Source organism: Camelus ferus, chromosome X (genome assembly GCF_009834535.1).
Source record: "Camelus ferus isolate YT-003-E chromosome X, BCGSAC_Cfer_1.0, whole genome shotgun sequence".
NCBI classification, from domain to species: domain Eukaryota; kingdom Metazoa; phylum Chordata; class Mammalia; order Artiodactyla; family Camelidae; genus Camelus; species Camelus ferus.
The window spans coordinates 95,958,108-95,984,162 of record NC_045732.1 but is presented as its reverse complement, the minus strand read 5'-3'; the positions used below and the strand labels follow the sequence as shown (position 1 = coordinate 95,984,162).

The following is a 26,055-nucleotide window of genomic DNA, read 5'->3' as shown; positions in this document are numbered from 1 at the left end:
TCAAGGTGTCTAGAGTCAAATCCCCAGCTGACAGATTAGGAAACAGAAATTAAGACGGGGAAGTGGCAAGCAAACAGTAAGTCTCATCTGGCCCTTAGAGCAACCCCATAAGCCACACATTGCCTCAGCGAGATGGATCATAGAGTTTATCATCCAAACTGGGATATTTTTGAGAGTGAAAGGGCACATTAGTAATAACTGTGCCAGGACAATGGCATAAACTGAATTTTCCTGGACAAACCAGGATGCATGGTCACCTTAGACTTAGATCACTCGTACAAATACACCATAGCCAGATGTGTGTTGTATTAGTCCCCAAATCTTAGTGACTTAAAAAAAAACAACAATCATTTATCATTTATCACTCATCTGTAGGTTGGCTGTGACCCAGCTGATATAGTGTGAGCTCAACTGGGCAGCCCTTCTACAGATTGTAGTAGATGAGATGGTTCTGTTTCTTACTTCCGTCCTGTGAGTCACCTGAGGTAGTTCCACTCCACATGTCTTTCATCCTTCTTGGACCAGCAAACTCGCTGGTACATGTTCTTCTCATGGCACTGACAGAGGTGAAGATGACAAGCAGAACTGCATGAGTTTAAGACATAGGCTAGAAAAGGTATACTCTCACTCCTACCCATGTGCCATTAGCCAAAGCAAGTCATGTGGCCAAATCCAAAGTCAAAGGGTAGAGAACTAAACTGCCCACAATAAGGCCATAATAAAGGCAGGGATGCAGGAAGGAGGGACTCATTGGACCACTCATTCAATCTAATACATGCTTCACCCATCCCAACCTCATTACCACCACCCACACACAGACATACACCTTAAAAAGGAGGGGGAAAAGCCTATTTGCCTTCATATGAAATGGCATAATGCTGACTCAGTTCCTGACACAAAGTTATGAGTTTCAGAATCTGGAGTCAGTTTCTAATTTTCATAACTACTCCAAAAAATGGAAACTTTTCCAGTTGAGTATAATAGCATAACTCCTCAACCAATTGGCACCCAAAATTCCTCAATAAACTTCTCAAATCTGCTCAAATAAGCTACCCTTTCCCAACTAGGACTGGGATGCAGAGACAGTTTTAGGTTAGGGGTTAATTTCCCCTGACTTGCCTGTGCTATTTCACAGTGACAGTTTCTAACCTTCCCAGAGGGGTAAAAAAAAAGTATACATTAATAAAAATGTCAACAATATCATATTTTGGAGGTAACCTGGAATAATTCACAATAAATTAACACTTCCCATCAGAGAGACATTGTAGCTTACAGGAATGTCACTTTGTGAGAAGTGAGAGTCCTAAAGCCATGTGATTTCCATCTACAGGTTTCAAGTCCATTCAGAGCCCACCAGGGGATAATTACTTGCTAAGATGTACCCATCCCAGCAGAATATATTTGTTATGATTCAATTCCATCTCAGCGTGAAGGGAATTCTGGTTTGGTGGATAAAGCCCTAGAGGGCTAAGAAACTCTATCCCCTTCCACTTGACTGTGTGACCTTGGGCTGTTCATTAAACGTCCCCGGATTCATAGTCTATGGAGTAACACCCTAGACCTCTGCTTACCCTGAGTTGGATATGGGGATGAGTCACTAGATCCCTATGTGAAAAGATGTGGAAGACTATTTGCCTCTACCCCTAGGAAAAGAAATTGTTTCTATAATAGTTTCTCACCTTGAACACTCAATATAACATGATTCTCTTAAGAGCAGAATTAAATATCAGGCAGGTGCATCATGAACTGAATTTAGGGGACTGAATTACTAAAGTAACAGAAGGATCTCACCATTGAGCAATCTACCTCTAGTGGACCAAAGACAAGACCATTTCAACAAGTCACCAGGAGCCTGTAGACATTTCAAGAGCAAAATGATCACCACTCACAATTCTCAGGAATTGACATTTGGGAAGATAGGGATTTTAGTGGGTTTTGTGGTTGTTTCCCATCTTCCATATCTCCTTCTTCCCACTGTGTGTCAGTCATGTGGTTTGGTGAGGGGAGTGGGGGACTGACTCTACTCCCTACTCTCAGCTCTATGGTTGGGATATAATCCACCATGTCATGGCAATTGGTTCAGGTAATTCAGGTCTAATCATGATATTGTTAGGCCACAGGATTAGATCATGAATGGTCATGTGATTCATTTTGAACCAATGATATAAAAAGATATGATGCAGATGTGAAATCAAGAAATGCTACAGATATTTTTCCATTGTGGGGGAAGCAGAAAGGAGAGAGGAAAAGAAATTTGGTCTTTGATAAAATTTTTGAACTACTGAATCCAATCAAATCTCAAGCCATTCCTACCTCTGTCCCTTCCAGTTACATGAGCCGATGCATCTCTCTTACTGTTTGTGCCAGTTTTAGTGGGTTGTGTCTTTATCTGAAGATGAGGATGCTTCATGTTTCAGATAAATGGTCTTGTCTTTGGTCCATTAGAGGTAGACTGCTCAATGGTGAGATCCTTCTGTTACTTTAGTAATTCAGTCTCCTAACTGAAGAGCTCAAGAGCATGCTCACTAGTCCTGAGGGTGATTAAAGGAGGCAATGTGAAAGTGTTTAGTCCAGAGAGGAAAGGTTGGAAGAGGGCTACTAAAAGTGAAAGATCACTTCCAAGTAATCGTGCCCCAAAACAGCTCCTGGAGATGTCTTCAGGGCAAAAAATAATGAATTCTAAACACCCTCACCATCTATAAAAATCAAACCAATCTGAAAACCATTTGAGATAAACAATTGCTTTCATGATCACTGCTCACTTGGTGTGACTATCTCCTGGAAGTTGCTGTGGACTCATTTCTGGGCATATTAAACCTGAGTTCATAAGGCTTCTCCTCTGACCCATGCATATACTCCCACCAAAAGCAGATCCAACTAAGCTCATGCCTGGAATTTCAGCTCCTTGGGGCTGTGGATTTATTCAGCAACATCAAGGTTGATACCCACATAGAGGATTTCTACAGAGCTTTCTGGAGGAGGTGGTGTAACGGAGAAGATTGGAAGATAGAGAAATAACATGAAGGACCCAGTCTTTCTTAGATATCACACCCAACCTGAGTCTCCAAATATAGCTGGACTTTATTCTTCCCAAAGAATCCAAGAATGGAAAGTGCAAAAGACAGCCATCAAGAATCAGTAGTACCTAGGTTAATTCCTTGATTAGAGTGTGGGCTGATGTTTGGACAGTTTTTCTGACGCTAAGATAATCCTGCCTCATGGAATCACAGGACCATAGAACGTGAGAGCAGGAAGGGTCCTTAGAAATCACTTTGCTGTATCTTTTTAGTGGCATAGGGTTGAATCTGGGATAAGGGAAGTACTTCGTTTCAGACGTTTAAACACCTTCCTCTACACTGCCACGGTAGCTGGTGCTCACTGTCTTCACAGCGCTTACCATGTTATATTGTCATGGAAAATGAATACCTCCTCTCCTCTCTGAACTTGAAATTCATTGAAAGCAGAAACTGTCTTGCTTCCTTATACCCCTGGTGCCTAGCAGTCTGTCATACAGCAGGTAGTCAAACATTTATTGAAGAAATCAAAGTTTCGAGTCAAATGGTGAGAAAGTTATCTTTCCATTAGGCAGAGGATCTAGTATCTTGGTTTCATTAACTTTAACGGGTAGAGCAGTTTCCCTCCAGCGAATCCGAATGGTTCCCATTGTTATTTTCTCTCTTTGCAAAGTATCAAGTTAGCAAGTATGAGGCTCAATGCGGTATGGACCCCCATCTCCAAATTCCGCTGGCTGATGTTTCTTTTTGCTTAGCCAAGTGCCCCATTCCGAGCCCGAAACAAACAGAAACCTCAAAAGAGAAGTACTGTTTTCACTTTGGAATTGTAAATTTAAAAAATTTACTTTTTTTTGCTACCTAAACATTCCCATGAACAGGCTGTGGGCACCCTGCCAGGTGACCAGGTGCATCAGATGTCTTCAGGAGTGAAGTAAGGTGTGCTGAAAGCCACCACCCTCCATCCAAAATATGTTGTCCACTCACCTGAATTCAAAACTGAAACTCCTCATTAGTTATTCCTTTGGGGCAAGGCATTGAAGACTCCTATTAAAAGGCAACTATGTTATCTAAAAGGAGGAACATGTAGTGTCTGGCACAGAGGACAGGTTCTGTAAATGTGTCATTCTTAATAGTAAATTGTCACTGCCTGCCATTAGAACATTAATAAAGATGCATCTACCAGATTCTCTCCTGTCTCCTAGGGCTCTTGAGGAGCTACAATGGGAAGCCTGCCGTGGAACACTGGCAAAGATTTGGTAGCAGAGTCTGAGGTTTGGGGGATGATGGAGAAAGGGGAGGCTGACAGCGTGAGGAGCTTTGGGGGAGAAAAGGGCACTTTTAAAAGGTGAGAGAGAGGGAAGAGAGTTTAGAAATGAATACTTATTGATTCTTCTGTGAGTCAGGCACAGAATTAGATGCATTCACATCCATTATCCTATTTAACCCACAACCACTTTATCAGGAAAGAAATATTAATATTCCCATTTTGCAGGTGAAAAAACTGGGGTTCAGATTAAGAGTCACTTGAGGTCACATCCTGCCTCTATATGATAGAATATAGATTTGAACCTAGACCTTTTTCCTAAGCCTATGTTCCTGAACCATACTAGGTCACTCTCCACAATTGTCAAGGGGTGGCCAACCTAGTCTCTGCTACCCCTTTTGCCCTAATGCTCCAACCACTTGCAAATTTGGTCTTCTGTGACTCTCAGGTCTCTCTCTCACTGCTTGCCATGGACTATCCCACTGGAGACAAAAGATTTCCATGGCTGGTGGGTAGGAAGACATTTTGCATTATCAGAATGAATAGAAATTTGGGAAGAGCCTAGAACCATTTTTCTGGTTGCCCAGGGGTCTGGAGAGTTTCTGTTCCAGGCTCCAACCTATGTCATACCAAATCCAAAGTTCCAGCGTAATTGGTGTACCAGTTGGTCCCCAGGGCCCCTGCCTTGGTAACCCCCACCCCATGTGTTTGCTGTACACTGGCAGGAAGCTTTATTTTCCACTTAGACCAGGAAGAGAGGATATGAAAAAAGAACAGCTGGTGTGGGGAGGGATAAAATCCATCTCTTCCGGAGTAGCTGGGATAGGCATGAAAGACTTGGGAGATAAAGAGGCTTCTTTTTCTCACCACTGGAGAAAGGGGCCGGGGGAGGCATCTACAGCCACAAAGGTTCCTCCACAGCATGTTGTGGAGGGGACCATCGCCCCCCAACTGAGATCCAGGCTGCACTGCCTACTTCGAAGGTTCTTTCCTCCCCTTAGACAAGAGAGTGAAAGAGGAGTGGGGCAGAATTGATGGCCTCTTGGGGTCATTAGTCAGGGACCTAGGCTGCTATGTCCAAAGGCAACAGCAAGGGAGCAAGGCAGCTAGGGACAGTTTCCTCCAATCTTAACTTTCAGCCCCCACCCTAACCCCAAATCATTTCTACACCTCTCTCCTCCTTCGTTGTTGGGACTGAGCGTCCTTTTCATTAACCTTTTAGTTACCACCTCCACGCACATACTTTTCTACGCCCTCCAATGCAATCAGCCCCACGCTGCACATCACTGCCCTCTCGCCCTTCCCCCATGAGTCCGGCTCTGCGCCTGGGTCAGGGTAGGTCCTCGCCTCCCAGAGCTGTGGGGGTGGGGGGTTCTTCACTGACCCTCGGATCTCCGCTGTAAAAACTGAGCGGCACGGCCCGGGCATGCGCAGCATCTTCGGGCGCATTGTGATGGGAACTGCTTCTTCGAGTCTCTACAAAGACTCCGGAGTAACCACTAACCGCCCCTCTCAAGACCCTCTTCTTCAAGACAGAGACACAAACGCACAGACAATGCCGCTTTTCGTTCTCTTTTTCTTTAAAAAGCTGGTTGCAGCTTGAAAGGCTGGCTCACGTGGGGACAAGTGTATTTCTATTGATCCCATCTCCCGTGTTGACAAACGCCAGCGCCGAGGCTTTGCAGTCCGCGGCTGCAGTTTGCAGTGGAGCTAAGCGGTGTGCGGCTTTAATTCCACGTCAGATCAACTTTGATCAATATCCCCCTACCGGCCCAATTGGAAGAGCCCAATCCACCGCCGCTGAGCCTTTCGCTCTTTCCTTCTTTTTTCCCCTCTTTAGACCCACCATCTTCTGGGGGAGAAAAGTCTCGGATTTTCTTTTTAATTTCTTACTTTCTCTCTCTCTCATTCTTTTTGGGGGATTTTTGTTTGGTTTTTTTTTGTTTTGTTTTGTTTTGTTTTTCGGTGTTTTGTCCTTTTTTGTTTCTTTTTGGTTTTTATTTCCCCCCCCCCTCCCAGTGATAGGGGGAGAGATTGATTTGGTGAACCGAGCTTGCAACGAATGAACCCGCCTTCCAGATTGGTGTGAAGACAGAAGTGAGGTGGGGGGCGGGGAGGGGGTGTGAGAGAGCCTGGGAGCGAGAGGGAGCAAGAGAGAGAGCTAGAGAGAGAGAGAGAGAGAGAGAGAGCGTGAGAGAGCGAGAGAGAGCAAGAGAGAGAGAGGAGGTGGTGGAGGAGGAGGACTAGTGTGGGGTGGAAAGGAAGAGTGAGCGAGAGCAAGTTGAGGGGAGGGGGTGTAAGAGCCGGAGAATTCTTTTTCTTTTTCTATTATTATTTTGACGACTCCCGAGTTGCGCCCATGCTCTTGTCAGCTTCGTTCTAGGCGTAGCATGGCCAGGCAGAAGAAAATGGGGCAAAGCGTGCTCCGGGCGGTCTTCTTTTTAGTCCTGGGGCTTTTGGGTCATTCTCACGGAGGATTCCCCAACACCATCAGCATAGGTAAGCGCGAGCGAGCCAGCGGGTCGGGCCGGGCTCTCCTGCACCGGAGACCACTGCCCTGGCGTGGCTACTGCGGTCGCGGGTCCCTGTCCTGCATGGCCTGCGAAGGGACTGGGGACGGCGATCGGGCAGGAATTGCAGGGATCTGAGCCCTAGAGAGCTGGCTGGTGTGGGGAGCACTGGGAACAAGAGAGGGGTCTCATGGGGCTGGGGGCGGGCGGACTGCCCGGTTTTCCGAGCTGAGCGGAGCAGGGGAGGCACGCAGGGGGCTGGGAGCCTGCATCCCGGCGAAGAGTCGCGGCTTTTCGGCTCGCTGCTCTGGACTTTGCCATGGCGTGCGTGCCACCGCTGGAAGTTGTCCCAGGGTGATGCCGCCTGTCTGGCCGCGCCAGGGCGCGTAACCTGGCCCGGGGCGCCCCATCCCGCGTCTCCGGGTCCCCGGAGACGAGCTAGTGCTGGGGGAGATGGGAGCCCACTCAGGATCCCCCAGACCCGGGCAGCAGCCGAGGTCGGTGGCGGATGGGGTAGGAGGCGGGGGTGAGACTAGGAGCTGAGCCAGCGAGCGGCGAAGTCACGCAGACCACGAATTCATGAATTTCCGCTGTGTCTGTCTGGAGCCCGACTCCCGGGCGCTGGGACGGAGTTCTCTCGGCTTCTCCCTGTATTTACAAGTCGAGAAGTTAGAATTGTTGCCGTTACAGAACGCAGCCCCTGTATTGTCATGGGCGGTGGGGGAGGCTATGGAGAACAGGATGGGGCAGCGCGGGGAATGAAACTGTTTTTCTTCGCAACCTTTCCTTTTGCGCCAGGAAAAGATGAACCAGCTTGTAGAGATGCGGGGGGCGGGGGGCGACAAGAGGGGAGAGGAAGCTACTGCCTGAGAAAGAGCCAAGTCCCACTCTTGGTTCCATCGTCCTACCCCTAGAGCAGCCCTCTCTCCTCCTTCCCCTTCCCCCTTCTCTCCAGACTCTCCTCTTCCTCTTTAGTCTAGAAGAAAACCAGGTTTCTCTTGGCCAAAATTTGAGCTCAAAAGAGTCTTCAGAGACACACAGGTTGAAAATCAATCGTTATCGTGCATCCCAGGACCACTGAGGTTATCTCGTATCTCTAGTGCTCCTCAATTTCTAACTGCTCCTGGGGGGACACAAGCCAAATCTCGGTTCCCTTTGCTTATAGGTGGACTTTTCATGAGAAACACGGTGCAGGAGCATAGCGCTTTCCGCTTTGCCGTGCAGTTATACAACACCAACCAGAACACCACCGAGAAGCCCTTCCATTTGAATTACCACGTAGATCACTTGGATTCTTCTAATAGTTTTTCCGTGACTAATGCTTGTAAGTAGATCTGCTTTTCCTTCTTTTGGGACCCAAAATTTGCATTTTGCTTGTGGGACTTGGAGTATGTGCTGTCGGGGGCGATTGCCTCAGTAGACATTTTAGGGGCTCTAGTCAGTCCAGGTTTCACGCGACATAAATCAGCTCCCGGAGGATCCGGCTGAGGGAGGGACTTAAGGCAGTGCACAAAACTCTGTCGTGAATAATGTTTGATGCAAAAGTTTCATTTTCCTCTCTGTTAAACTGGTGTTCCCTCCTCCACAATCCCTCCCCCCCCCCTTTTGAGGGGCTGGGGAAAAAATAGCATGGTTGTTCAGGGAAATTTCTCAAGATGGGGTTTTAAAAAAAGAAGCCTCTTGATTGAGTCAATTCAGGATGTACACTACTTGACTGTTAAAGCTAGCGCCTGGTTTTAGGAATGAGCTGAATTTGACAATTGCCTAATATAAAGGAGCCAAATATGAGAATATCTGCAAACAAGTGACCTTGAGAGGCAGATCAGGCTGGGTTCCCTGGCCTCTTTGTGTCCTAGAATATCACCTTTCTTACCGAGAGAGCTCTGATACAAACTGATAAGACTACAAACTGATTACAAGTGATGAATGCCTGGCAAACTGAGGGGAAGGGAGAAAGTGCTCAGGTGACTATTTGGAAAGCTACTTCTGTTCTGTCTCCCCTAGTGCTGTTCGCCCCCCCCCCCCCCCCCCCGTCACTGTTAAGGACACCACAGTTCTTAACTTAGAGCAGAGGGTGGAAGGGGGAGGCTTGCAGCAGGAAAACTGAATATCAAAAGGGAGGAATTTCATCAGCCCCAAAGCTGGTTCTGAAACTGCTAGTTGTGCCCAATGATTGTTCCTGTGGAAAGGGGACATTTTGAGAAGTAAAACCACGAGAACCCGAATGACAGCCTGTTGGACACAGGTTTTTCTTGAATAGAAGGTATTATAAGAAAGACGGATTATTCTTCATCTAAGCGTATTTCACTAAAAGTTTTCACAGCAATGAGGCTGATGATGGCATTAATATGTTTTGCTTTTATGATTGGTGTAGTCTGGAATTTTTGGTTTTCGGTTTTCCTTCAGGGAAAAAAATGATATTTCTTCTGTTTGGTTGGTGAAACTTTGTATATGACTTTCTTCAAATTCTTCTGCCTCAAAGGATATGTGTATGATTTCCAAAAACTGTTGAAAGGGTCTCCAAGGGCACAGGCTCCCTAGATTTGAAAACGTAGGTCAAGGGGATGGAGGTGAAGTACTTTGCAAGAAATTGTGACAGTTATCAGCTTTAAGAAAAATTTAGCTGAAAATACAGATCCTTATATGAACATGTTCTGAGATTCTCTGTATTTGACATTCTTTGGCTTTCCGACATTGACAAAAATAGGAACTTATTAATTCCAGCTAAGTGTGAAAGTTACAAAATGTCTGTCTATACTTTGCATCTTATTTCGGTAATCCCAGCCTGTCTCTATAGCACACTTACAACACACATCTGACTCTTAATCCTGCAGTGCTGTGATCTTGTCAAGAGGCTGGATTTCAAATGCAGCTTCCTAAGTATCAATTAGAACAGGTTTAAAACCAAATACATGAAACTACCCAGATTTATTATTATTAATAATGAATGATATTTATTTCAACCCACTTTAGTGTCTTTCCACTGATGAGGACTGAGATAAGAGTGCTAATTAACTTCTCAGGAATGATTGATTTCCAAGGTTTTTGGTCTTGTATTTTGTGGTCAAATCAGATTGACACTCGCCCGCTCAGGGCCATCAAAACCTACTCAAGGAGTAGCTAGGAAATGATCCTTGCCATGTGAAAAGCTCAGGTTTGAGAACAGGCAGTAAGTCATCCATATGGGTGTTGAGTTACCTTAATGCCTTACCTCTCAAGGCAATGAAGGAACAGCCATGAAAGGAAAAGAAATTGATCAACCGCCACCCCTCCCCCAATCCACAGCACTTCAGCTCACAAGCTTACAAAGCTGGGTTATGGCTGGGGCTTGAAAGTGTGGGATAAGGGGTGTGACTCACTCGGCAACAGGAAAGACAACACAAAAAGATGACCTTGCCTTTAGTTCTACCAAATACACACATATGCACACACACAGGAGAAATTTCCAGAAACCAGTGATGTGTACCCAGCTGCCTGTTGCACACTCAGACTTAGCAGCTCCGAAGACAGAGGAGGAAAGCTGTCATCTTTTCTGGTCCCCAAAACAGTCCTCTCTGAATGTCACAATCATTGAATGGGGGCCAGATCTCAAAGCTGTCTCCTTGCAGCTGCTGCCTAGGATCTTAGTATGAGAAAAATGACTAGTCCAACCACAGTCTGATAGTCTCTGAATGCAGAAAACAGTCATTTGATGGGGCCAGGGAAGCCCTGCAGTTCTATCTCATTTCATTCACTGGCTTTGAATGTTCTCTTTCTCATGGCAGTGAAGATCACATACACAGATGTTGGCATATAATACTACTTCAGCACTAAAGCCTGGCAGGTGACCCCAGGTTCCATTCTTACAGTTGATTGCACTACTCCACAGAGGAGAAAAAGCCCTGGATCTTCTGGCCTGCCCTTCCTTGGAGACCTAAGGAGAATTTGAGTAACCCCAGATAAGTCCAGATCTTGTCACCCATCTCTCCTATCGGGTTCAATATGGAATAGGATGGCAAAAATTAAAGCAACTTTCCCCTGTTCCTATTCCAAATTCCCAGTTTCAGCTTCCCCTGACACTAGCGTTGATTTCTTCCCATGATCTTTCCTGCATCCTCAATCCTGCAGCAGGCACACACTTTTGAGGACATAGATATGCAGGTAAACAAATACCCAAAGAATAAATAAAAGGTAATACCTTCTGTATGTGTCCCTGCTCTCTGGCTCCCTCCCCCAATGTATTCGGAGGGTTTCCTTACAATGAATCCCAGGCATCCGTTATTTAAAGACTCTTCTTCACCAGCAACCGTTGGTTTTTTTTTTTTTTTTTTTTGCACAACTCCCAAGAGGTTTGCTTAAGACAGACTCCAACTTCATTCCCCGTCTTAAGAAGCCAATAAAAGCATCTTTGGCTTTGAAAGGTGGTTCATTGGGGATCTCAGCTCAGAGGTGAATTGAAGTTTATCGAAGAGACTCATCTGATTTGGAGCACATGTTCCTATTTTATAGGGATTAATTGAGTTTGTCGCCTTACTTTTCAATTTGGCTAGGTAGCCACAGGAAGAAAGATGGTGTGAATATTATGATTTCAGGACACATACATTCTTACATATGCAGAGGCACCCATAGACACATAATCCATATATATCAAAAGAGATGTACACACATGTCTGTTCTTTAAAAGACAGATTCTATCATCCTAGGGCTCTGGGGGACATGGAAACACCAGGGGACTGCTGGGTCCCACTGGCATGGATTTGCTGCCCTGGTTCCTCAGGAAATGCCTCCGATTCCCTTGAAGTCCCCTCTTGTGTCTTGCTGCTGTGCACTTGTAGTGCACTCCACACTACATCGCCCCAGCCTCTGCAGTGTCAGCTCATTAGCACACAGATCTCATATTCCCTCTCCGCACTGTCATTGCAAAAATTGCTGTTGTACACCTTTACAGCCAACAAATGTGCTCATGGATTACGCACTGTTTGCAAGAAGCAAGGAAAAGGCAAATGTAACAAAGGTTATTCACCACGGAATTGTGCTCTTAACGCGTTGGCTTAAATAAAAATCTGTTTGTTGATGGAGGCACAGTAGTGATGGTGGAACTGAGAGTGGGACTTAAGAGTGCAGGCTCTAATGGAGCCCCAGGCAGAATCCCTTTTGCTGGCTAAATCTAACTCATCAGCCACAAATTTTTATTCCATTAAATCTTTTTTCGAGCCATTTGAAATATACCTGCTAACTGAGAGCACCCTCCTTTTATAACTGAGAGCGTTTCGCTACCAAGTGTACTTAGCTGAGACGGGTTTCCATCTCTTGCCCACAGAGTCACAATCTAATTATATAATTATTCTAATTGCCAGGGTCCATTTAACTGTTTAAGTCCATTTGGGAAAGAAATGTCTCCCCTGATCCTATTCTCTGCTCTTTGGTAGGTTTGGTTTTGTTTGTTCTTTTCATGTAATCTTTGGAACCAGGGTGAAGCCCCGCGGTCTCACCGCTCCTGCCTTCAAACAGATCTTCACACACTAACCAATATCGATTGCACCAGCTCCACCTCCACCTCCCACTCTCAACTCCCCCATCTTTGCTCCTCTGCTGTTCTCTGGCTCTTTCTTTGCTGGCCAGTCTTCAACAGGCTCGCTGGCTGAGCTCACTTCTCAGCCCCTCTGGCCAGCTGGCTTAGCCCAGTGAAGCACGAAGAGGTCGCCTTCCATGGTGCCAGTCAAAGATTTAAGTCACCTTCTCACAAGGTTTATTATGGTTTTTCTTTAATCTATTTTTTATGTGGTGAGGAGAGAGGAAGGTGATGCTGTTCATTTGGGCCATAAAAATAGATGGCAATCAGCAGGCTGGAAAGGTGAGCTTCCAGCAAATTGTACTACCTCCCCTAGAAGGCAGCTTCCTGCTGATCTACTGAGGGGGTGGGCGGGTGGCAGGAAGGGGTTGAGGGGTAGGAACAAAAAAAAAACGACTTTGCTGTCCATCTATGCCTACTATAAAGTGAGCCATGTCTTTTTTTTTTCTCTCACCAATTTTAATTCTTTTCCTTAAAATGCAACTAGTTTCTCACATCCCCCACTTCTGCACTTCCTTAATTCTGTATTTCCCTCCCTACTCCCCAAGACTGAGAATACTGGGGGCTGGTTGAGATTTTTATGATATATTTTTGGTTCCTGATATATTTTGAAGTTTCTGGATTACAAGGAGTCAGAGGTGATTGGCTGGTTTCAGTTGAACAGATTGAAAACTAAATGAAGCTTCTGAGGCATCGCTATTAGTCTTCCTTTGTGGGTAAGAGATTTAAAGGATCAAAAGACAGCATGGATTTTAAGAGAGGGCCGGAATTTTCGAAGGTAGCATTTATAACTTCAGGGGAGGGGGACACACAGGCTAATTCAGATGATTTAACTTTGAACTTAGACTGAGACAGCAAATATATTTGAAGGACCTGTCATAAAACTTTCTATCTTCTCTGAAGGTCAGGAAAATGGTTTGCTTACTTTACCTGGCTCATTAAAAAGAAACAAGTTTTGACTTGTTCCTTTGGCTTTGACACTTTGGGTCTCAGTGGATGAAATGTCCACAGGAGGGTGCAATGAAAATCCTAGGCGGGGACTCTGGGTGTTTTCCAGCTGGAGTGTAGGAGTTGTGCAGACACAAGAGGAAGTCCCTCCCTGCTTAGGAGTTGTCCGCACTCCAGTCAGAGTTACCGATAGCTTCAGCCTGGGTGTGGCTGCGCCTTGAGCTTGGGCAGCAGCCCCCCAAAGGGGCCATTACTTGGCCAAAGGTTATCATAAGCAGAATCTGTCTCCTCACACTTCTCCCTCTTCTCTTGCCAGTATTTTCCCGTCCTGCTCTGCCTGCCCAGCCCAGGCCTTTCTGCTGGTCTGACTGGCCCCTGATTCTGATATCCCATCCACAGTAAACTTACATAGGAACTGTTTCCCGTTCTGGACTTTTCCAGACCTAATGCTGCTTCTCCATCAGGATGTCTCTGTTCTTGGTCCCTCCTCCTCAGGACCTGTCCTCTACTTTGGGGGTGACAGCTTTTTATCGAATATAAGAATATAAGCTGAAATTGGCTGATTAGGGGTTAATATACCTAACTGGGGAGTATTTGCTTTAAAACTAGGGACTCTGGGAACCATAATGCCTCAATTCTAAGGAAGGATACTCAAATGGGGGTGTTTCTGGACATGAGGTACAGAGTAGCTAGCTGTTTATGCTACCCAAACCAGAGATTAGCTGACCCTGGTCTTGGAAGACTTCTACAGACCAAAGTCAAAAGCTGCCTGCGTGTGGTGGGTTCGATATAAGGACACCCAAGACATAGGGCAGGTGCAGCTTGACCATGTTGAATTTAAAAAAAAAAAAAAAGCCTTTGTGGTAATTTGGGAAGCAGCCAAGGTTCACAGGGATTCATTTTATTAAGGAAGTAAATGGATACAGCTTTTTGTATGTCAATCATGCCTCAATAAACTGGTTTCTTTAAAAGTATAAACTTTTTAAAGGTACTGCTATAGCTCAATAAAAAATGTTAAAAAAAAAAAAAAGGTTGGGGTAGAATCTGAAGGTGCCTATGTGGGCATTAGCAGGAGATGCGCTGGCATGGAGAGCCATCACAGGAGGGGACAAAGGTGGGGAGGAAGCTGGCTCTCAGAATGAGAGCCTCCTCTCCCTAGGATGGCATATAGAATGCAGTGATTATGAGGCGGCATCTACCTCTGGAGAAACTCGGAAGGCGAGCTGAGCAGTGTCTCCTCCCCACTCCCTCCATCCCTTCCTTGCCTTTTCTCAAGTGTACACTCTGGCCCCTCCCAATGGAAATAACCAGAATACTCTCTTCTGAAATTCTGTTTGAGCCTTGGCCAGAGACACGCTTATAGCCCTCTGTCTGAACTTCCCTTCCCTTCAGTTCCTAACTGCCATTGGCTTCTTTAGCACTTGTCCTCAATATAACCATCATTTGTCCTTATTTGGAGGGGACATGAGAACCAGAGTAAGGGAGAGGAGAGGAAACACAGCTGGCCATGACCCCTTAACCCTACAGGGCACAATTCAGTCTAGAGCAGCACTTCTCAGCATTTCACATGCACACCAGCCACCTGGGGATCTTGTTAAAATGAAGATTCTAACTCAGTTGGTCTTCAGTGTCCAAGAATTTGCATTTCTAGCAAGCTCCCAGTTGATGCCAATCCTGCTGGTACTTAAACTACACTTTGTGTAAGAAGAGTCCAGGGCACTGAGGCTGTGATTACCAAAGAAAAAGGCTCTCCCAGACCACCTCTTACCCACATCTGTACCTTCTTGCCTTCCAGAGAAGATTCTATGAGAGACACATTTGGCCCATTCTGACTAAAATATGTCCCTATCATATTCCCAACAACCCTGTGTTCATTTCAGCCACATCTGGAGGTTGCATGACTAGATGTCTGATGAGAGCATCTACTTCAAGTTGCTTTTTGTAGGGATTCGGAACGGGGACTGGAAGGCAGGCTGAGAGAGGAGGTAGCTCATGAGCAAGTATGACAGTATCTTGACTCCTTGCCATATCCCAAAGTGTCCCTTTTAGAAACAACCTGCCCAAGAGAGCTAAGGTTGACATGCAGTTCCAACTGCCTTTCCACTTTGCTTCTCTGGGTCAAGGCATGCCAGAAGGGGGCATGTAGCACCTGCTTCTCAGCTGTCTGACTTCCCTTCAACAGGGTTAGAAACATGAAGTACAACACAACCCAAATTCTGTCTGCTTCCCTAAGAGCCTGAAAAATTGACTCCATTTTCAAGGCCGGTGCCAGGCACTCATTGTGAGACAGAGGATGGGGGGGCGGGGGCAAGTAGTGTCACTTTCTGACATATTTGAGCTGAGGACTGCTCCAGGGAAGTCATGAAAAGCTCACCCAGTGTCTTTTGAGGACTGCCAAATGGCACCCTCTTACCCAAAATATTGCCCCCCAACAGTCTGCCATTAGTCTGGAATTCCACAAAAATTTATCTGTGTTCCTGCACTGAAGGCCTGTACTAAAATGCCAGCATGCTATCTGGAAGGGGATGAGTTCAATCCTTATCAGCCATCCATATTTCAACCAGAATTCTTTGCTCAGATCACCACCTGTTACCTTGCAGGCTCATCCTCCGAGGTTTACCAAGACAGGTAAGTGACCTAGAAGAAGGCACCTGCCCAAGAAATGGGGTGCCAAATGGATGGTGGGCATTCAGGGAAGACAGGGAGATTCTTGAAGATGAGGAAGCATCCCTCAGATACACATCACCTAGTTTGCAACAATTGACCCTCTCCATAGATAAATTCTGATAGTTTATTTGCTAACGATTTAGTTGCTTTTGACACTTCAAGTCACACCCTTATGATGGTAGTGGGTCTGCTCTCTCTTCCGTGCATGGTTGTTTGTTGTGATGGGTGATCGTAGCCTCTGGATTCCCCACAATTACTGTGGGATATTTTCAGAAGCATAATCAGTTCGTGATAGGGGGTGGTGAGGATTTTTTTTTTAACCTTTTAAAAAATGTTTCAATCAAAAACAGTCCCCTGTCAGTTATCTATGATTGATTGATCTACCTTGCCAATTACTCATTGCAATCAGGGCCCTCTTCCTTGCAGCTGCCCAGAAAGGGATCCAGCTACCAATAATGGATGAGACAGGAAGAGATCAGGACCCAGCCCACAGAAGAATAATTGGGTGGATGTGGGTTTCTGTGTGGATGAACAGCTTTGTACATTTAAGATAGTAAGGCCATGAATATCCAGTCAGTCAGAACCTGTTATAGATTCTCAAATATTCTTACATCTTATTACTATTTCCAAGGCTACTTGTTGGTTAGTTGAAAATATTGTTTCTTGAATTGGACCACTTGTAGCAGAATCACCAGAGATGCTTGTTAAACATATGAACTCTTAGGTCACACTCCAGACATATTAAGTCAGAAGATATAAGGACAGGACTTTTTAACAAGCTCTATGGGTGATTCTTACGCACACTCAATTTGGGAATCACTAGTTTAATTAGCCTTGGTACTGCAAACAGAGATCTATGGATTCAGACTGAATATTTGTCAAGCACGCACTAAGCACTACACATTGTACCAAGCACTTTCACACATGGTTCTTCTGTGAGGTGCTGTTGGCCCATGCAAGCATTAGTGAGTTTGGCTCTCAGATTGGAAAATTCAAGACTTGCAAGCACTAAGAGACTAGCCTCAAGTCACAGTCTCTGAGATGAGCAAAGCAAAAATGTTCTTTGAGATGGTAAATAGAGACAAGGAACTGATTTACATTTTGACAATGCTTCTTCCCTTCTTTGCTTGTTAGCTAATCACCAGTCCTTAGCCATGCTATAAAGGAGATGTCATGGTAAATACTAACCCATTTGTTAAAAATAGATGCATTGCAATCAGTTTATATAGCATTCATTGTGGCCATCCTTGCTATCAACAAATTTAAAACCAGGGCTGAAGTAATAATAATAACTCCCATTCACTGAACCCATGCCATGTGGAAGACATTGCATTAAGCATTTTACATACCTTAGCTCATGGAGTCATCACAACCTTGCTGGAAAGGAGCTACTCTCATCCCCATTTTTTAAAAGAGGAATCGGAGGTAGTTCACAATATATATAAACGACTAGCTCAAAGTCACACAGCTGGCTAATTAGTGAAGCCAGGATTCTACCTGAGATCTTCGTGCCTCTAGAGTTTGGACTCAATTTCCCCTGGGGTTGAAATTGCAATTGATTATGGGGGCCAGGTGGATAACAGAAATGTGGAAGTTGGGCTAGGTATGGAGTGGTGGGGCCTGTGGCAGTCTGGAGGGTCTGTGTTGCTACCTGAAGACATTCAAATCCAAACCACCGTGGGACAAACAGCTGCAACAGGACTTGGGGTGGTGGGAGGTGGAAGGTACCAGTTTCTGACCTCTGTGTTCCCCTATCCATCTCCCTCTCACAGCTAAGTTACTGGTTGAGGGAAGCTCTGTTAACTGGTAGTTATAAGTACTGAGAAAAACAGAAAAATCTCTCCTTGGTAAGCAAACAAACAAACAAAAACCTATCTTGACTTTCCCTTCTTAGTGTTCCATCAAGCTAACTCAATACAGCAGAACTTTCTGTTGTCCTTATGGCCCTACATGCAGACACTGTATATCCAGCGGCCTTTCACGGTTGAGTGCCAGCTCAACTCTGACTAACCTTCTCCCAGGCAATGCTGAGGCCTGCAGCAAGGTCAGAACGCTGGCACAGACTCATTAACAAGTGCTCAGCAGGTCAAAAGAGGTACTTCCAGGGGGGTGCTATAGGGGAAATGACCTAGATTCTGGTACATGCAAATCGCAGGCCCACAACTGCGACGCTGCTGGGTCAGGTAAGGTTCTTTCAACATTTACCCAGGGGGACACCCCAAGACAGAGGCTCACCAACTTTAGACGGGTCCAAAATAGAGACTTAACGTAAGTTGCCTGGAGTTATAAACTGACCTAAGCCACTGGTCATTCACAATCATCAGGTGGGTTTTGTTGGATATCAGTAGCCTACCTTCATTAGAAGGAGGGCTATGGGTCTTCTTCCCCATAACCTCAATACCAGGTGTAAAAGTAAGCCTCAGACAAAATTCTTTTTCTCATTAAAATAATGGCAAGCAGGCATAAAAATAATTGGACTGCCTGTTCAGTAGGCTCAGTCAAGTCCAGCTCCCTTTCCTTTTAGGTACACCAACAGCACCTTGCATGAAGGTTCACTTGAGGCAGAGAAAACAATACCCTAGTGGCAGGATGCAGCTAACCAAGAATCCTCAACAATGGCTGCGCACAGGACTATTTACAAATTAAGCCTTGGGTACCATTCTAAGGGATAACACTATAGAGCTTGCTAGAGCCTTCTATCTCCTTCCTGCTAGTTGGGGAACACCTCTACCATATTTCTAGCCAATCCACATATGTTAAACACTGCTGATTTCACCAATGAGAAATTTAATGTTAATTAACAAAGCCTCTGGTGTTCAGAGATACCTGAAGTGCTTGTAGAACCACTTCTTGATTAGAATTATTAAATGCTGGATAACCACTCCTGCACTGTGTATTTCCCAATAGGGGTAACTGACCACCCCAAGGGTGTAGATTCAGACTGAATAAGCCACATATATCACCCAATTTATGCTGAAGTCTTATAAAGTAAATTACAGAAAATATAACATTTGAGATACCGTATTTCTTATGGCCTTGGGAAACAGTAAAAGCTGTAGGGGGATATGGAGTCCAGTGGAATGAGCAATGGAGCAAGAATTAGGAGATCTGAGGTCCACTCTCAACTCTGCCACCTACTGCCTTGATGACCTTAGCCAAGCCACTCCATTCTCTGCTTCTAGTTTTTATCATTTGTCATTTGTGTTACGTACACATACACACCTATTGTGTATGTGAATATGTGTGTGTGTGTGTCATTGCTTACTGTAAAATGGGGAGGCTCTTCTGGATGATGTCTGAGGAGGCTGCCATTTTTCACATCCAGCCATTCACTCTTGTCCAATTCCTGCGATCTCCCCTTCAGGTAATAATCTCACTTCATTGCTTACAGAGGAAAGATCATCCAAAATGAAGCACCTCGGATTCTTCTACTACATCTAGAAACTTCTCTTCATATTCATCTAGTCTCTGCCTTTATAAGACTATGATGAAACTATTGAATCCTTGAAACCAGTGGGCAGTGCTTCCAGTCAGCTGGGGCTCATCCCTGCCTGCACCCTAGCTCTCCTACTTACTAGCTGTGAAACCTTGGGGCAAGTCACTTAACTTGACTGTGCCTCAGATTTCCCAATTAGAAAGTGGGGGTAATGATAGCCCTCGCCTCCTGAGGTTATTAGGCATTTTAATTCTCAAATCCACGTGAAATACTTAGAGTAGTGCCTGGCACATACTGGATATTATTATTATCAGCATAATCATTAGTTTAAAATCCTTTGAGCTTTTTGCCCTAAAAACAGAAACCTAGTTTCATTTGAAAAGTAAAATCTCTTGTTACTTCAGGGACCAGATTTCCTTCCTGAGAAGCTGCCCTCTGAGCCTTTCTATAGTTCTCAGCTCGTCCCCAAACCCAAGATTATTTTTTTGGCCAAGAACGCCATCACAGCACCCTCTCAGATCACTAGCCCACCACGGTGACCCCCTACATCTCTCACCCCTGCATCCAAATTTGCCCACCCAGCTTGCCTCTTGTGAGCGACAGCTCAGACATTCTGTGATCAAAAACTCAGATTCATTTTTCTACATAATCCAAGAACTGCAGGTTCAAATAAACTGTCTTCATCTCTAACCCCATCTGCTTCCAATCACAAAATGAGTCATCCTTTCTGTTCTTTTATGACAATCCATTATCCAAACAATACACATGTAGTCCCCCTGACTTCCGAAAGGCCCAGGAGGGGTCCACATGTCTTCTGATGGTTAATTCGGAAGAAAACACTTGGGCCAAGCACCCGGGGGACTGACTGGCTCTGCAGCCAGACCCTGGAGCTTCTCTTAGAAATGGGACTGTCCACTGAGGGACACAGGAAGAGCAACAAGGAACTGCTTGAGGCCTCACCGGAGGACTGGGACTGCAGGACCAGTGGAGAGAGGGATTTCTCCATGGGTCCTGGAGTCAAGAGCCCAGGGAGCTGAGGGGAGAGGCACTCCACACTGCCCGTCCGCCTCTGGGGCAGGCACTGTCCTGGCACTTACACACTGCATCCATCTTCCCCTGGTCCTTCCGACTTCCTGGTAACACTTCACATTACACAATCATTTTAGTCTCTTGCCATCCAGATGATGACAGCTCAACAGAAACCCACTTCTGGCACATCTCTGAATCTAGTTACCCCTTTGACTAAATATCACAGCCTCTTACAAGAGTTCAGTGAACTTTGTGCAAGAGTTGCTAAGAGTGTCCTTTGATCTCCTGGTTTCTGTCAGTCCCAACTCTTACTGTCCCCAATTCTTCCCTCTACTGCCTGTAGATGGATAGAACATGAGGAGAAGGAAGCAATGAGGAAAGCTGAGCTTTCTCCTGGGTAAAGAGAACCGGAGCATACAGTCTCTCCTGGCTCTTGGGTTGGCACCTAACTCTCTGGAGAAATGGGTTGCTCTTTGGCCCTGGCCTAGCAGAAAGCTATTTCTCCTAATTTGTTTGGAGCGACCAGAGGGCAAAGAATGGCTCCAATTTGGACCGTCTGCATTTGGCTCTGTCTCTTATTTCACTATGTGACCTTGGGCAAATTACTTAACATCTCTGAGCCTCAGTCTCCTCATTTGTGAAATGAAGGTGACTATAATAGTAACTACCTCATAAAGTTGCTGTGAAGATTAAATGAGATTATTCATGTAAACTATTGACCATGATGCCTGGCGTGTAGTAAGTGTTCAATAAATGGTAACTATTATTAACACAGAGTACTGAGGTGGTTGGTAATTGGCAGAGAGGAATAGAATCAGTCAAAATCAAACTGTGGAACATATTCTTCCCATTGATGGCCATCCCTAAAGCCCTGCAGACTAATTTGTACCGTCCGTGACTCTGTAGCTGGAACCAGGCCAGATGGGGACATCTCTGAGTACTCGCAACGCTGCCTCGGGGATAAGGGATTTCCTTTGGGGCAAAGCAAAGGAGAAAGAAAGAATTGGCTTGATGCCCCCAAAAGTCAGGGAATATACACCAGTACATTTACTCATGCCACCACTGAGTGAAATTGTCTAGAAGGTCATGATCTCCTCTGATTTTTTTATCTGAACTAGATATGCTTGGGATAAAGCAGCACGGATATGATAACCTTGGCACTTGCTATCTTGAAGGAAAAATAACCTTTCTTCAAATGTAAAGTCTATTTTAATGTGGTTGAAAGTGGGAGACTAGAAAAGTGGGTCCTGGAATCCTCACTTAGACAAGGGAAAATGTGGTGCCTGTTGAGCTCTCCCAGCCAGGATTTTTCTGAGTTCTTTTAATTAAGGATGATGTGTGGTTGGAAGTTTAGAGCATATCAGTTTGAGTGGATGGATTTTCTTCTTTTGATGTTGCTTGCCTAAGTCAGACCAAAAATAGCAAAGGAAGGAGATATAGAAAAGGTTAAAAGAGAAATTTTGCTAATGTGATTTTCCAGCATTTCGGTCTCCATTCTCTCCAGAGCAAAGGTTAACTATCCGATGCCACAAGCACAGACTCACTAGAAAGGAACCAGCTGAGGGCCACTAGGCAGTGCTGTCTTTTTCCTACCCTCTCCTCTGTATTCTGGGCTGATCTTCCAGCATGCTGTCTCCAGCAGGCCCAAACCTGGGTGATGACCAAAAGCAAGTTTTCCTCCCTATCCCAGGGGGCCCTTGTTCCACCTGCATCACCTCCTCTTCTCATTTCCTAGCCATGCCCACTTTTGTGTGCCCTCATGGGATCACTAATCTTTTCTTTTTCCTCTCAGGTGAGGAAACTAAGGAACAGAGAGGCTAAATAATTTGCCCAAGGTCACACAGCCAGTGGATGGCTAAGCCAAGATTCTGCTTCAGGTCTTCTAACTCTTGGCACTTCTCTAAGATGTCTTCCCAACATAAGCCTTTTTCTTTTAACTTTCACTGCTACATAATGATGTTACATATGAAAATAAAGACAGCCCTGTCTTTTTCAAATAGGTGGCAGAGGGGAAGAATAAATCCATAGCAAGTGAATTAGAAATGCAGTAAAGCATGAGTTTCATGCACCCCAGTTAATGGTACCTTCCATTTAGTGCCTCCAATGTTAACCTGTCATTTTACCATCCTCTGATTTATAGTCAGGAATGAGCAAAACAAAGTCTTGAAAGTCCTGTTATAGATTGCAGACTATTGGCGATGGATCAAGTAGTTCTAGTCCAACTACCTCATTTTGTGGATGAGGAAAGTGAGGCCAAGAAAGGAGAAGAGATTTGCCAAAGGTGATGCATCTCCCGAATGGCAGAAGCAAGATGAGAATCTAGACTGCCAGATTCCCAGAGCAGGGTCTTCTCCACCGTGTTCTGTAACCTGACCAGCAGTGTTGTACTAAAGCAACATCACAAATTTCACGATGTTACCATTTACTGGTAGCTTTTTTTCTCTGATTGTTTCATGTACATAAGTCACATTACCCCAACTGGATTTTTTACATGTTGGACATTTTTTTATGATTATAGAAATTACAATGTAAAATTAATTCATGCTTATTGTAAAAAAACAAAACATACAAACAAAAAAAAACCTTTAAAAACATAGATAAGAAAAATCATCCAAGTACAGTAAAAAAATCACCCAAAATTGAGTTTTGAGTTTTACTATATGTACCAATTTGTATCCTGCCTTTATATTTTATATTATATAGGGTACATTTTTCTGGACCTCTTAAATATTCTTTGAGAATTTGATTTTTTGAATGTCTATAAATTACTGTATCACATAGTGTCATTTTATGACATATAGATGCCATGATTTATATAACCGTTACCCAGTTTTATGCATTTTGGTGGATTCCCAATTCACTGAGGTTTATAAGTATGCCAGAACCTCCTGTAATATCTGCATCCTAGGAAATATTTAATAAATACTTGCTGACTGATTAGTTGCCTTGACCTTTCTGGAATGATCATTATTCTTCTACCAGATAGGGCAACCAAAGTGAGAACTTGACCATCCAGCCTCTTTAAGGTACATGTTATATAACCCAAGACAGGCGATACAGCATTGGTGGTTATGCTCAGAAGTCAGACTTTCTGGCCGCAAAGCCTGGATCCATCACTTTCTAGTGATATAGCAAAGGGTGAGGAATTTAACCCCGCCACGCCTCAGTTATTCTCTCTGACAAATGGGGAAAATGGTAGTGCCCAGCTCATAAGGTTGTGGTAAAAATTAAATGATAAAATATGTGGAAAGTGCTTGGTGTATAGTGAGCACTCAACAAATATGAGTTGCCATTATTCACATCATAAAATATAAAGTATCATATATTCTATTCCTTGTCAAGGGAATAAAGCACCCGACTTGGAGTAAGAATACCTGGCTTCTTATTCCCTCTCTGCTATTTTCAGACCCAATAACCTTGCATGAGTTCTTTTACTTGTCTCAGTTTCTTCATCTGCAAAATGGGAATAATAATGCCTGAGCTATGTACGTTATGGGGATTTTATGAAGATCAAATGAGAGAATGAATGCGAAGGTGCTTTGAACACTGTGAAGTATGATTGCTAGGGATGTAAAATTAGATGTAATGTGTGGTTGTCGTCAGCAGGATTAGAGATGCAGAAGGTGCAGGAGACTAGGCTGAATAGCCTGAGCCTAGAAAGAGTTTCTGAAATTGTACCCCTAATGTGGGAAATAGTGACTGTTGTAGAGAGAAGGGAACTTATAGACCATCTCACCCAACAGCTTAATGTTATAATAAGAAAAGATTCAGAGAGGAGAGAGCTTGAGGTCACAGAGCCAGTCAGAGAAATGGGACGAGAACTCAGGACTCCTGATTTCCTGAGCAGAGTCCTAAAGCAGTCACTGCAGCTCCTGATTTATTGACCTTTGTCTAAAAAGGTAAGGAAAAAAATCCAGTTATCTGTGGAATTCCTGTAGGTAGGACCTGATTAATTGGCATTTTATTGCAAGGACAAACCACATATAACATAGCTCTACTATATTTTTAAGCGCCAGCTTTAACCCAGGTAAGGGAGAGTAAGGGGGCCAGAAAGTGATGGGAGAAGGGGGGTCTCAGTCAGGTGGGTGAGTGCCCTCAGACTTGGCCAGATTCCCAAGGGACTTGCGTTGTCCCCAGAATGACCGCTACAGCAGATGGCCTTTCTTTGACTGTTAATATTTATCTTTGCAGTCAGTCCTCAGTTGTGTTTTTGGAAAACTTGGTAAAGCAGATGAAATTGCCAGTTGCTTGAAAATACAATTGCCAATTGTTTGAATGAAGTAAACTGATTACAGCCAGAGGACGATTCATTTCGCCCTGGCATGCATACAGCCGATGTCAGGCAAGAGCTGCGGCGCTGATGGCAGCTCAGATATCGCTGCATCCCCTGAATTATATCCCTCCAGGTACTCGGTAAATACGTGTTGGATACTTTCATCTTTACGCTATTTTAATTGAGATGAGAGCACAGAAACACTTCCATCTGACAACCTTTTCAAGTTCAACACTGCAGAAGGTTATTTTAAAAAGAAACAAGGAGTTTTTCAAGAGCAGGCTCCAAAGGTGACTAAAAATGCCATCCAACAAGGCAGTCCGTTAAGAAATGTAGTGTGAAATGTGTTAATACGATAAACCCAGATGAGGTCTCACTATTCTTAGCTGCAGAATTTTGGCTGCCTTCCCCAGCTGCCGCCGTGGCCCGGACAGAGTCCATCAAGGTTTGCCCCTGACCCTCATCCTGAAGTGCAGCCCATCCTCCCTACTGCCAGAGGCAGCCGAGCCTTGCCTGGTCCTCCACACAGCTCCTGCAGAGAGGGCCTCCCTGCCTTGGCCAGGAAGCACTGAGGGGAGGGAGGCGAAAGCATCGAAAAGCCCTCTATCATGCCGCAGGGATCACTGGCTGCTGCAGGTAAAATGTTCACAGGCGAAGGCCAGCCCAAATCGGGCCTCTTGTGTCTGGAGGAAGTGGCCAAAGTCTGAAATCAGCAAGATGGAGGGAAGGGTCAAATGACCTTGCTCACCAAGCGAGGGGCACCCCCTGAAAACTGGAAAGGAACAAATTTCAGGCAAGTCAGAGGCAGGCCGACTTTATCCAATGGAAAGTAAACATATGGGCGCCCTTAGCCCAGAGTTGGTGCCAGCTGAAACTAAGCATACAGTCAGAGAAGGTTCAATACATTCATGCTGCTTAGGGACATCTTTCATCTCTGAGCTCAAAATCAGTGAGGATGACCAGTTCTTTGCCAGCCATAGGGAAGTTACGGCCTCAGAATTGTGACTGTGTTTTCCAATTAAGCTAGGGGGATAAAAGGTGATATTTAGGGTTGGTGGGCTCAAAATGAGTTGCTAAAATCTCTGGTTTGTTCAGAGTTAAATTCTTCCACACATATAAGGGAGGCAGTATGTTGTGGAAGAAAAGCCCTCACTCTTGCCCTGTCACTACTAACTAGCGATATGATTGCCCCTCTCTGGGCCTCCTCACCTTTTCCCATTTGGAAAATAAGGCCATTAGACTAGGTGACCCCCGAAGGTCTCTTCCAGCTTCAAATACATTTAATTCAGATGATACCACAAGGTTCCCTGGGGGAGTTTTGGAGGGGCTCAGCGCCTTTCCTTGCCCTCCTTTGCTCAGGAGC

At 44.9% G+C, this 26,055-nt stretch overlaps 1 protein-coding gene across 7 annotated transcripts in view; it reads left to right on the top strand.

The window, feature by feature from the left end:
• The first annotated feature begins 5,165 nt into the window (after window positions 1-5,165).
• The window catches only part of GRIA3 (glutamate ionotropic receptor AMPA type subunit 3), a 260,463-nt gene continuing 239,573 nt past the window's right edge, over window positions 5,166-26,055 (top strand). For 4 of the 7 annotated variants that reach the window (XR_004318267.1, XM_006193887.2, XM_014566986.2 and 1 more), the window contains exons 1-2: window positions 6,465-6,777; window positions 7,954-8,112. Coding sequence is in view for 6 of the 7 variants with exons in the window: in XM_006193887.2 (XP_006193949.1) it covers window positions 6,669-6,777; window positions 7,954-8,112 (268 nt within the window). In the remaining variant the exon portion in view is untranslated. Of the gene's footprint in view, window positions 6,381-6,463; window positions 6,778-7,953; window positions 8,113-26,055 lie in introns of those variants that run through there. The other 3 variants (XM_014566983.2, XM_014566984.2, XM_006193889.2) reach the window with 3 other exon arrangements.